General features: G+C 36.5%; 2 protein-coding genes across 4 annotated transcripts; both read left to right on the top strand.

Moving 5' to 3' along the window:
• Nucleotides 1-3,911: 3,911 nt before the first annotated feature.
• On the top strand, nucleotides 3,912-7,655 carry LOC121799853 (protein S-acyltransferase 11-like). 2 transcript variants are annotated; one of them, XM_042199363.1, is made up of 5 exons: nucleotides 3,912-4,113; nucleotides 4,985-5,234; nucleotides 5,875-6,173; nucleotides 6,632-7,130; nucleotides 7,310-7,655. In XM_042199363.1, the coding sequence occupies exons 1-4, from the start codon at nucleotides 4,096-4,098 to the stop codon at nucleotides 7,115-7,117; spliced, it is 1,053 nt and encodes a 350-aa protein (XP_042055297.1). In that variant the 5' UTR covers nucleotides 3,912-4,095; the 3' UTR covers nucleotides 7,118-7,130; nucleotides 7,310-7,655. The 2 variants fall into 2 exon arrangements, with proteins under 2 accessions (XP_042055297.1, XP_042055296.1); XM_042199362.1 differs by having other exon boundaries at nucleotides 3,913-4,113; nucleotides 6,632-7,126.
• Nucleotides 7,656-8,352: 697 nt separating this feature from the next.
• Nucleotides 8,353-11,213, top strand: LOC121799852 (pentatricopeptide repeat-containing protein At4g14050, mitochondrial-like). Of its 2 annotated transcripts, none has more exons than XM_042199360.1 (2): nucleotides 8,353-10,270; nucleotides 10,679-11,213. In XM_042199360.1, the coding sequence occupies exon 1, from the start codon at nucleotides 8,415-8,417 to the stop codon at nucleotides 10,251-10,253; it is 1,839 nt and encodes a 612-aa protein (XP_042055294.1). In that variant the 5' UTR covers nucleotides 8,353-8,414; the 3' UTR covers nucleotides 10,254-10,270; nucleotides 10,679-11,213. The 2 variants fall into 2 exon arrangements, with proteins under 2 accessions (XP_042055294.1, XP_042055293.1); XM_042199359.1 differs by having other exon boundaries at nucleotides 10,343-11,213.
• The last annotated feature ends 1,477 nt before the right edge of the window (nucleotides 11,214-12,690 follow it).

Below are 12,690 nucleotides of genomic sequence, written 5' to 3'. Positions count from 1 at the left end.
TAAATTCTAATAAATCAATAGAATCACCTTTCATATTTTTTCCGTATATTCTAATAAATCAAACAGAATCACGTTTCTATTGAGAGACGCCAAACTCTCATCTCTTTACTCTAGAAAACCAGACTTGCCTCCACCTATTTCCTATACCGTGCCTCCACTCTTCACCCTTTGCTGCTTCTTTTCCTTACTCTAGACCCGTCTCCACCCTCCTCGATGGCCGCCTCTGTCGTTCGCCGCCTCCGTCTCCACCCTTCACTTCCCGTCGTCTCTTCAATCCAAAATAATTGTGATTCTGTAAGAAACCTGTAAATACATGTATTCATATTTTCTGTTTTCGATGCATATGTAATATACGCATATGAATATTTATTGTGGATGTCCACATATACAGTGTACATATCACATATACACATATAAACTGTCTCAAAAAGTGAAGAATACATGCATATATACATACGTTAAAATAGTGTTATAGCTAATAAGTTTAAATTTATTTGTGTTTTAAAATCACTTGCTTGCTTACGCAATTGAAAAATCCAACATACATTTATTTGAGGTTTTGTGCTAGAGCATAATACATCTATATATAAATATGTTTGTTTGTGCTAGAGTAGAATGCATACATATATACATTTGTTTGTACATATATATTTGTTTGGAATTTTGTATAATTAAAAATTTTGATATATAATTCTTTTATTATTCGGTAGGATGGATCACATGGATGAAATTGATATTATTGACTGGGACAGTATAGAAATTACTCCACTTGAAGAATCACAGATTGGTGCTCCTGAGAGCTTGATGGATGAAGAAACAATGTTTGCATTTGTTGGTCTAACCTTAGAGAAACATAGTGATGCAGCAGTAGATGGAATGAATTATGGTCCAATTGTTGATGAGGTAATGGATATACCAGTTGATGACTGTATTCCTAATGAAGAGAATGTATTTTATGATATGGATGACCCTCCGATGGATGTTGGAACCATATACACAAATATGAATGATTTTAGGAAAGCAGTGAAGCAACATGTTATTAAGACTCAGTTTGAACTAGGAACAGAGAAATCCAACCTAAATTTGTTCAGGGGCTTCTGCAAAGCTGAGAGTTGTCCATGGTCAATTGTTGCTAGGTGGATGAAAAATGAAAAGCATGTGAATGTATAATATGCTAACTTGTTAATAATATGTACTATTGATGTAACTAATATATTTGCTCATTTTAATAAAGTGTGCATTTTGTAACTAATATTTTTGTGTCCCTGGGACACAGGTTTGTTTGAATAAAGGTGAGCATTTTTGTTCATCCACTGGCAGAGTAAGGACCAAGATGGCATTGTATCATTGGGTTGGAGAAAAGGCAATTCCTTTTTTAAAGAAAGATCCAAACATGGGAGCAATTAAGTTGCAAAATGAGTTGCAGGAGAAGTATGTCACCACAATTCATTATTCTACTATATATGCCGGTTTGCAGATTGCATTTGAAAAATTGTATGGAACATGGGAGGACAGTTTTGGGAATTTGTTTAACTTTAAGGCAATGGTTGAGCTTAAAATGCCAGGGAGTGTGGTTGGGATAGGGTTGAAAGAGACTGAAGACAGGGTGTACTTTCAAAGATTTTTTTTGTTGCTTCAAACCTAGTATCAATGGCTTCCTAAATGGGTGTAGGCCATATTTAAGTGTAGATGCAACGGCTCTTAATGGTAGATGGAATGGACAGCTAGCTCCAGCTACTGCATTAGATGGGCACAACTGGATATTTCCACTTGCTTTGGATTGTTTGAAAGTGAGACCAATGAAGAATGAATTTGGTTTATGGAGCAGCTAAAGAGGGCAATTGGAAGTCCACCTCATTTAGCTATTTGCTCAGATGCATGCAAGGGGTTGGAGAATGCTGTGAAGGCGGTGTTTTCATTGGCAGAACATAGAGAGTGTTTTATCCACTTGATGAAGAATTTTTCTAAGAGGTTTCAAGGTCCAATTTTTGGACACATGTGTACTGTAGCTAGGACATTTTGTCCAATTTATCATGAAAAACTAATGCACGAGATGTACGAAGCAAATGATAGGGTGCAACCATTCTTAGAGACATATCACAGCCTGCTTTGGATGAGGAGCAAATTTTCCGAAGACATCAAATGTGACTATATTACAAACAATATTGCAGAAGTATGGAACAACTGGGTAAAGGATCTTAAGGACCTTCCAATAGCCGAGCTAGTTGACAGTCTGAGATCAAAGTTCATGGAGCTCTATGCAAGGAGGAGAGATATAGGTGAAAGATTGGAAGGCCATACCATGCTTCCAATTGTTGTTCGTCATCTCAATGTTCTTAGTAGACAATTGGGCAACTTGAAGGTCAAAGTAGGTGGTATGGGTGAGGCAGAGGTGACTGAGATCACATATAGACACAAGGTAATTAGACATGTTGTGAATCTTGCACAACACACTTGCTCACGTAGGGAGTGGCAAGTCTCAGGGAAACCATGCCCACATGCATTAGCAGTGATAACTTCACATAGAAATCCTAAAATGGAAGATTACCTACGTCCTAACTTTTCAGTGAGTCTATTTAGGCTAGCATATACATGGGTAATTAGCCCATTTCCCGACAAGTCTCAGTGGCCTAGCATAGACCTTGGCTTCAAGGTGTTACCTCCTTTGAAAAAAAAGCTCCCGGCAAACAGAGGAAACATAGGATACCTGGATGCTTAGAAGGCAAAGGAAACAAATCTAGAACAAAAGGAATGTGGCAGGTCCAATGTAAGCAATGCAAAGAGTTTGGTCATAGGGAGTCATCAGCTAAATGTGTCTTTAATGGAACAAAGAAAAGGTAATTATTTGGATTGCATCTCCTCTTCATTTTGTTATCTCAATCTTATTTTTGTTTTGCTTACTTGAGTTGCAGGAGGAGTCGTGCAAAGGGACGACCTTTAGGTGGGATGCACGCTAGCACATGTCAAAGGCGGGGGTAGTTGATGAACCAATGAGGTATGAATAATTAAATATGTATAATTGTTACATTGAGCCAACTGTTTTTTATAACTTGACATTAATATCAAATATTTTCAGCCAAGTGAATTGAAGCATTGAGGTGGAGGAAAGCCTAAACCCATAAGACGTACCAATAAAAATATGTACGAAGAAGAAACTCACTTCAAGGAAGTTAATTTATTGACAATGTATTTTGAGGAACTAAACTTTTGAAGAACATGTTCATGAATGACCTATGCTTTTGTGGAAGTATTTTGTGGATGATCTATGTTTTTGTGGAAGTATTTTGTGAAATTATATTTTTGTGAATCCATACTTTTGTGGATGATATATGTTTTTGTGGAAGTATTTTGTGAAACTATGATTTTGTGAATCCATACTTTTGTGGAAGTAGTTGTGGAAGCGGAGTTTTGATGGTTGCTTTTTTATATAAACATCTTTTTTTTGGATTTTTAAAAAAATATTCATTAGCAAATAAATGATTCAGGATGGTATACGATTAAATATTGTCTACTTTTTCACATAGCTTGTTAGTTAATAGGAGTAGTGATGATAAATTGTTTAGCGAACAAAATTGTTATTTAATAGACACTATAATAGTTCACGCACAAACACAATATGGAAAAGAGAAGATATTCAAATCTATATTTTAATATTATTATATTATTGTATGTGGCAAAGATTAAAAGAGAAGATATTCAAAAGATTGACAAATCTCGTAAATGATTGGCCGATTTATTAGAGTTTAGGTGAAAATATGAAAAGGGTAGTTTAGTCCATTTATAAATGATGGGAAATAAATAATAGGAAAAAAGAATAGAAAAAAGATAAAAAAAAAATTAGAAATCACTTTCCGAAAAATACATACGGCTTGATCCTATATTCTAAATGGTCACGAAATTAACCTCTAATTTCAAAAGGTCAGCGTAATTAATCCATAATAACCAAATTTCTCCTAGTTGTCAACGGTTTGAATCCACAACAGACTAAAAGTTGTAGGAGCTCTCTCCCGAATTCGTAATCAAACCCTTCACGTCTATCGCTGTGGATTTTGGCTGCCTCGATCTTTGATCCCACGGAATAAGACGTCGCAACTGATGATATCTTCTTCGAAGGTCCGTTGAATTTTCACGAATTGATCATTTTCATGGTTATGAAGAGCTATTTATTTCTGTATTTCCAGTGCCTGATGAAATAAAGTTCTGTTCCAATTTGAAATTCGTAAATTTTCAACCTGAATCGGAAATTTGTCATGTATGTATTGTTCCGAAAGAAGTGATTTTCGCTCAGGGGCTATTGCTGTCCCTAATTGAAACCTTCGTTATGAATAACAACTAGCAATCTTCATGCCTGGTTATTCGTGATCGTTTTAGGATGTTAATATGCTTAATTGTTGGAATTGAAATCTAAATTCTTATCACAGTTCTTCCTGTTTTTGTGCTTTGAATATAACGGATTTGCAGTATATTTATGTGTTCACTTAATGATTTTGTTTTGCTTTTATGCTTAGCTCATGATAATTCATTTCTGGATTTTGATGTATATCACTTATCTGCTGGTTAGTTTTACTTTTACGCAATTTAGTCTTTCATAGGGAAAGAATATGAGGATATCTAGTAGCTTTCTCGTGTTATGTCGTGTAATGTGCTTGCTTAACCATTATAGACCTCTTTTCTCATACTAATTGAAGAAGAATGCAAAAGAAAATTGAGTAATTTAGTTTGTATATTGTGTTGATTCCAATCCAATAATGCTTTTGTTGATGGGAAAAAGAAAATTCTGTTTTATAGACGATGGGGCTTCCAATTGTATTTTTATTTTTGTTTCATCTGAGCAAATGAATTAAAGTTTGCTCTAAAGTTTTTTTGGATATTCTAGGGCATTATAGTGACCTTGCCATATAATTTACTCAAGATACACAATTATCAGCACCCTCAAACACTTAAAATCCTCCCCCCTAGACTCATGGTTGCTAATGCTGTGCAGGAGGAAGATCAATCCACATCTACTAATGAGGACCGTGATCAATCCACATCTGCCAATGAGGACCGTGAAACAAATTGTTGGGGTTGTGGGCTTCGTGTTAGCGTTGCTACTTTTGCCTCAGTTTTCAAATGCGGCTGGTGTGGAGCTATAACTAAGGAACATGTGGTGAAAAATGATAACATCCGATTGAGACGCTGCCTCGACCGTTTTTTTGTTATCATTGTCATTTCATTCATGTTATTCTTTATATGTAAGCATGGATATACTTGATTAATATCATTAAAGCCTTCAACCTTCCCACCCCAAGTTGCTAAATGCTCTTAAATCTTATATTGGTAACTATATTTAGAGTTGCTGAATAATTTATCCACTCTCACGGACATTAACATCCTATGCATTATTTAACTGTTGCCCGCACAACAAGTGAAAATTTAATTGCATGTCCTAGCTGATACTGTGGAAGTTTGAAGCTATCTAAGTAGCTGTTTTCCATATTTATGCATGTCGACAATATGGCACATGACTCCTTAATAAATGGCATGGATGTTACCTTTTAAAAACTTTATTACTTGGAAGCGTTTCCTGATGTTGCACCCGTGCAACTGTAAGTTTAGTATGTGCATGCTTCACTTGGAACATAATATTTTCAATTTTTGGGGGTCTCTTGAAGTTATTGACTATTAGCTGAGATTAATTTTATTTAAGAGTATGATTTATCAGACAGAAAGAAGTAAGTAGTAAAGCCCCAATCATAAGTTAGTGTTTTCACTGACGAATTGATTGTTTCATGCATCTAATGCTCACTATATAATCTATCTTAGGCTATGAACAAGTTTTTTGTTCTTGATTTTTGGATTGTAATTCTGTATTTAATGAAATTGGTGATACAGGTGCTGGTGTTTGGGCTGTTTATCCTATCATCTTCTCCGTTAGTTACTTCCGTGGTGTTTTTCACTTGGCCATTATAGCGATATTGTCTATATGTACTTTATCGTCATTTTTCCTTTCGGCATTTCAACCTGCTGGCATTCCACCACTGATAATCTGGGGTAGCTTTCCAGCAGTGGGGCAAGGTGGACTAGACAATTATACCTTCTGTCATTATTGCTCAAAGCCAAAATCACCTATGGCCCACCATTGCCGTTCGTGTGGGACGTGTGTATTGGACATGGATCATCATTGCCCTTTTGTAAGTTCTTGCATGGGTTACAGGATTAGTATCATTTAGATCTCATGCTGCAACAACATATGGTTTCCATAATCAGTTTCATATATTGAGTGGCAACTGTCAAGAGAACTCAAACTTTAGAAGTGCTAACTGATTGCTTTTACTCCTGCTCATAATATCATTCGTGTATGAAGTTTGGATATGGTCTGAAGACATTGAGAATAAATCAAACATCTTGGGATGTCATGGGACATATCTGTTGTAATCTACTGTATTTAAACTTTGAAGTTATGTGACCATCTGTTCATTGAGCAAATTTTGAAGTTTACATCTAATGCAATACGATGTATTGCTGCTCTGCCTGGGATACTTTGGTGAAATTATTTTGGAAATGAGCTTCACAGATACATTTTTTTTTCTTTTTATGATTTATTTATTTATTTATATGCATAATCAACACTTTCGTCGACTTTATGCAGATTGGGAACTGTGTTGGTGCTGCAAATCATCGGTGTTTTATTCTCTTTCTTTTGTTAACAGTAATAAGTACATTTTATGTTACTATTATGACTTCCTATTCTGCACTTCAAATCTGGCCGCATCAAGAGAATGAACCTGTGATCCGATTGAGTGGATATGCTAACCGTGAGTTAATTTTTGGAGTTTTGAAAGAGACGATTTTGGCCTTCTTGAGATCAGCAGTGTTTCTGCCTGTGAGAGGACTTGTTCTAGTTTATCTATTTCTTTCTAGTTTGTCAGTGAGCATTGGTTTGAGTGTGCTGTTGTGGCAGCAGCTTAGTTACATATACGTTGGAAAGACTTACTTGAGTCATCTAAGAGCAGTAGACAGTGAAGAAGTGATGGAAAGAGATTGCAAAAATATTGTGAGATTTTTTGGCTGCTCATCTATGACAACAGCATATTTGCCAAGTTATTGGAAGTCAAGGAAAGCTCATACGAAGTGAAGCTGAGAGGTAGGTTAGTTTTCCATTACATTAATTTTCTTGAATTTTCAACTCAGGTTCCTTTACTTTGATTATGCATGAAAATGATTAGTACTGTAGTATATTTTTTGTGCTTAATCTAATTAAAGATCATCTACATACTGCTTGAAGTCCTTTCTTCTGCTTATTTAGTTTTGGTATATTTTTATATAGGTAGGAGAAAAATTGTATCTGTTTCTGGTAGCTCTCCATATCTTATTCTGCTCTCCACACCCAAGATCGATTTAATCAGTATATGTCCAACTCTCAAACTCAGTAATTGCAACTGAGTTTGGGCGACAAGGACAAACCATCTCTTGTCCTCTCTTTAACCGCATGCTTCAGCTGAGACAATCTTGACTGCAGACTACTTCGTGGCGTATGAAGGCTTCTCTGTGTGTGTGTGTGTCTGTCTGTCTATCTGTTCTGTTTTGTGATAAGATAATACAGAGCTCATTGCAAAACAATGTATGAGATATCTATAAATGGTTGAGCAAGCTTGTTTTCAGTTTATGTTAAACTTTAATTCCACTATACCCCTCCTATTTGTTTGGCAGGAAAGCAAACCTGTGTTTTCAAGTCTGTTTTATGCTCAGTAAATTTTGTTTCAAATAGCCATACATATTATCTTCTCCCCATCATGAAACGAGAATGATCATGCATTATCTGCCAGTGAAACGACATCATCAAAATTCTCCAAATTTATCAAGAAAAAATAAATTCTAAGAATGAAATAAAAACCCTATGTATAGATGAGACTACTTTGGGAAAAAAATAATACTACCACTACTACCTCCTATATTGGAATGAGGAAAAAGAACTTTCTAATTTTATACAGTACAATGATTTTTTCTATACGAAGGAGTTTCGTTTGAGTTCGAAACAAATTTTAAGAAATGTAAAGGAAAATTGGTGGAAAAATGACAATGGAATGTGTGTCTCACTTTCAAAAAATTATACTCCATTAAATTAAAAAATGATTTATTACAAATCAGATTAATTGTTAAGAGCATAATCTATGTCAAGTAACAAGGCCAAAGTGTTATGTACTTTTAGTGATTCATATCACAATAGTTTCCACGAATTCAATTTAATAACTACAGTATATTCATAGATTTAATTGCTGAATCAAATATAAAAACTAATTTGAAGTGTAAAAAAGTGTAAATTCGAAATTAGCAATGAAATTGTAATGTGAAATAACAACTCTCATAAAAAAGAAGCAGTAGAAAATAACAACTCTTCATATTTAGAACTGCCTGAAAACGGCGAGGAATGAATGAATCATCATTTTGAGATTTTGCATCAAATAAAGCAATGCATAAAGCTCCGTCTCCCACTAGAGGGCAAGAAACTCCACGCCCATGTCGTCAAATCCGGCTTCGACCTCCACGGCCCCCTCTTCTCTAATACGCTACTCTACATGTATGGAAAATGCGGCTTTCTAAAAGACGGCCTCCAGCTGTTCGACGAAATGCCCCAAAGAGACCTAGCTTCTTGGGCCTCCATTTTCACCTCACACAACCACGCCAATCTCCCCCAAAAAACTCTCTTCTTGTATTCCGACGCCGCCTCTAGAGGAAATCTCCTGCCCGACGATTTCATCTACGCCACCTTGTTTAACGCTTGCGCTGGCTATAATGCTTTGAAAGTCGGCGAGCAATTGCACGCGCAGTTTATTGCGTCGAGTTTTGCAGATAACGATGTTGTTAAGTCGAGCCTGGTTGATTTCTACGCGAAATGTGGGCTCCCTGATAGAGCTCGCAGTGTTTTCAATTCAATTGTGTTGAAGAATGTGGTTTGTTGGACTAGCTTGATATACGGCTATGCAAAGGCGGGAAGGAAGAGCGAAGCGCTTGCTCTTTTACGCGATACGCCTTGTAAAAATTTGCAAACTTGGACAGCTTTGATATCAGGGTTGATGCAGGGAGGACTATGTCTTGACTCGTTCAAGATATTCAAAGGGTTGAGGTTGGAGGGAGCTTATGTAGATGAGCCATTTATTTTGTCGAGTTTGATTGTTGGCTCGGCTACTTTAGCTATGTTGGAGCTCGGGAAGCAAGTTCATCGCTTAGTCGTTGGATTCGGGTATGAATCTAATTTGTACGTTAGCAATGCATTGATTGATATGTATTCTAAATGCAGTGATGTTTCAGCGGCAGAGATGATTTTTGGCAACATGGGTAAGAGGGATGTTGTTTCTTGGACCTCAATTATAGTTGGAATGGCACAGCACGGGCGAGCTTTTGAAGCTCTGTCGTTGTATGAGAAGATGACTTTGGCTGGTGTGAAGCCGAATGGGGTGACATTCACCGGGATAATATATGCTTGTAGTCATGCTGGCTTGGTTGAGAAAGGCCGTCATCTTTTCAATTCTATGGTTGCGGACCATGGATTGAAACCTTCGTTGCAGCATTATACGTGCTTGGTGGATCTGTATGCCCGTTCTGGATTGATTGAAGAAGCTAAGGATATACTTGATACCATGCCATTCACACCCGATGAAGCTGCTTGGGCTTCACTGTTGAGCTCGTGTTGTCAAGGTGGGAAGAAGGAGATATGTGTTCGGATTGCTGATCATTTACTCGAGTTAGGGCCAGAGGATACATCCACGTGCATACTTCTGTCTAACGTCTATGCACGTGCTGCTATGTGGGAGCAAGTGTCGAGAGTGAGAAAGCTGATGTTTTCAATGGAGTGGAGAAAGAAACCTGGTTATAGCTGTGTGGATCTCGGGAAGGAGATCCAAGTATTCTATGCTGGTAAGACGGAACATCCGATGAGGGAGGAGATTTTTGCCCTTATGAAGGAGTTGGATGCGGAGATTAGGAAGAGAGGCTATGTGCCCGACACTTCCTTGGTGTTGCACGACTTGCAACACCAAGAGAAGGAAAGGCAGCTGTTTTGGCATAGTGAGAGATCGGCTCTTGCTTACGGGCTGCTGAAATCAGCTACGGGGGCATCCATACGGATTATGAAGAACCTTCGTGTTTGTGGCGATTGCCACACCGTCTTCAAGCTCATCAGCAACGTTGTTGGTAGGGAACTCATTGTAAGAGATGTCAACAGGTTCCATCATTTCAAGGATGGCGAATGCTCCTGTCGCGACTTCTGGTGATCATCGGACATATGATGGTAAGGACTAAGCCTCTGTTTCAGTAAGGGTAAAATTTATTCAGGTTCCAACATATTACTTGCTCTATGAAGGAAACACTAAAGAATCCCATAGATAAATGGGATTATGACCGAACAAAGGAGAAATGTCGGTATATGTAGTATCAACTATCGACAGTGGCGGCCACCGCCGCGCCGCCTCCGTGGGGTGGACTTCATCCCAGAACCTTACTCATCTCTCTTGCTGCATGGAACACTTCCCTCGCTGCACAACGTCTCCCTCCCCACCTTGAAACATGCCTCATTATCATGTTTTATGTTACCTGAAATTCAGATCATTGTCATCGTCGTACAAGTTAATTGCTGTAGTGATTTTTAGTTTTTCTTCTTTTTTTGTGAAATTATGATGAGGAGTACCACTTGATGCAGATAGAGCTGTGTATCTAGTGTACACAAATTTTGCTTCTGGATAGTCATGATTGAGTTTGTCGACTAGAAGATTGAGTTGTTGGTTAAAAATTTGGACAATGTCGATGATGGTTTGGACGCAGGATGAGGAATTAGGGGAGCCGTACGTAGGCGCCAATGAGCAACGGTGTGCATCCTATTTTGTCAATTCCTACAACAGCTACTTTTCTTGCTCCGTTCTTGTACAGCCTCTGGTGATTCAGATGAAGTGGAATGTAAGTTTGAAACAAAAAAGAAAAGGGAAAGAATGAAAAATTCTTACTTGAAACTGGTTTGAATACTGCTGAATGAGAAGTGTGGCGAAGTGATTTGGGGTATGATTTGTGGCGGAGGAATAAAACTGAGGCACATAGTTTAATAGATAGTCGTTGCTGCCAAATCCGACATAGTATAAACATGAACGCAGGTGTCGTTTTGCAGCTTTCTGTCCTTGTAATAATTTCTGGATTCTGGAAATTTTGATTTCGTGATTTGATATTTGCTTGCTCAAACTGTATACATAATCCCATCCCCCCTGCAATGCAGAGATTTCATGTTTAAAAATAAGGGCAAATTACTGGAAAACCATGAAATTTGGATTTGTTCTCAATTATCCCACAAAGAAAAAAATGACAGCATGCGTGTACTATAGTATATTAATAATATTTTTTCAACCAAACAATGTCGTTTTATATGAATAGACAATACATAGTTTTATTGAATTGTTTTGTTGAGAGAGAGATTTTACAAATTGATGAGTTACAGTTTGATTAAGAATTCCAGCTCCACCGGAGGCATAGTTGAGGCCGCCGAGGATATCATCAGTTGTAATTGGCAAATGGAGGGATGGAATTTTTAAAGCCCAACATTTTTGCTGAAAGGAGATGATGGCAAAAACAAAATTTAAACATGTACACTGATAAAATAATTCTTGCGGGCTGCGGCAGATTAAATTAAGTTCTGGACTCCTGCCTACAAAAATTAAGTTCGTTTTGCCTAACTGGGAAATTGGAAATCTATCCAACTTTTTAAAATTCATTAATTCAATGATAAATGTTCGAATAATAAGTCTCATAGATATATCGTGAAAGATAATAAGTTGATACACATGTACTATAGTACTACGATTAACACGTACTACATTTTTTCAAGCAAGAAATAATTTAATAGATATTGGAAAGATCAGATTCATAACAAACTCAACATGTTTGCCAATCAATTAACAAGGAAAGTTAATTAGGCCAACCATCTTGATTTTTGGGCTAGTTTTATTGATCTTAGGCTATTCTTGGTGCAGGTAAATCAATTTTTTTTGAGCTTAAATAATTTGACCTTAACCTTTATTTTATCATCTATTCGAGCCTACCCAGGTGTAAGGGTTAATAATTTTTCTTTATTTAAAATTTTAAAAGTAAACATTTTTTTATCAAAATTAAAATACTATACAAAGATTATACTACTAGCAATTAGTCTCTTAGGCTACCAACATCGGATATTCGGGCACCTGAAATAAAAATCAGATTAGGTTTGGATGAACCTTCGAGGCAATTTTTGGGTGCAGACGCTTGATTCGTTAACCCCAAATAATTTGAATATTAAGAATAAAATGATTAATAATATATTATAGCTAATTAAATCGTCAAAGTATTTCTATAATTATTCTCACATTTGACATTACATAGTACTAAATTTTACTTCAGTTTCAAACCGAGAGAGTAGATTTTTTAATAATATCTCTAATTTATTTATTTTCATTTTCCAGAAAGCATCCCAGATTAACCTTTAGGCCATGTTTGATTGGCGGGAAAGTAATGTTGGCAAGGAAAATGATTTCTGAGAATATGAATCCCACAAATATGATTCTCAATAACTTTACTTTCCTGTGTTTGGAAAATATCAAGATTTTTAATTTTATGTATTTGATTTAAACACCAAACTAAAAATATACTTATTTTATTTTATTTATAAAGAAGAAAAATAATAAAATTTTAATA

This window comes from Salvia splendens, chromosome 4, assembly GCF_004379255.2.
Source record: "Salvia splendens isolate huo1 chromosome 4, SspV2, whole genome shotgun sequence".
In the NCBI taxonomy this organism is placed as follows: domain Eukaryota; kingdom Viridiplantae; phylum Streptophyta; class Magnoliopsida; order Lamiales; family Lamiaceae; genus Salvia; species Salvia splendens.
Note: the sequence above shows the minus strand (reverse complement) of the source record. Positions and strands in the feature narration are given on the sequence as shown.

Bases quoted from the DNA above. Each gene is read 5' to 3' on its own strand.
- LOC121799853 (XM_042199363.1), top strand. The intron at 5,235-5,874 runs GTAAGCATGGAT...TTGGTGATACAG, and splicing joins ATTCATGTTATTCTTTATAT to GTGCTGGTGTTTGGGCTGTT. The intron at 6,174-6,631 runs GTAAGTTCTTGC...GACTTTATGCAG, and splicing joins TGGATCATCATTGCCCTTTT to ATTGGGAACTGTGTTGGTGC.
- LOC121799852 (XM_042199360.1), top strand. From the start codon at position 8,415: ATGAATCATCATTTTGAGATTTTGCATCAAATAAAGCAATGCATAAAG.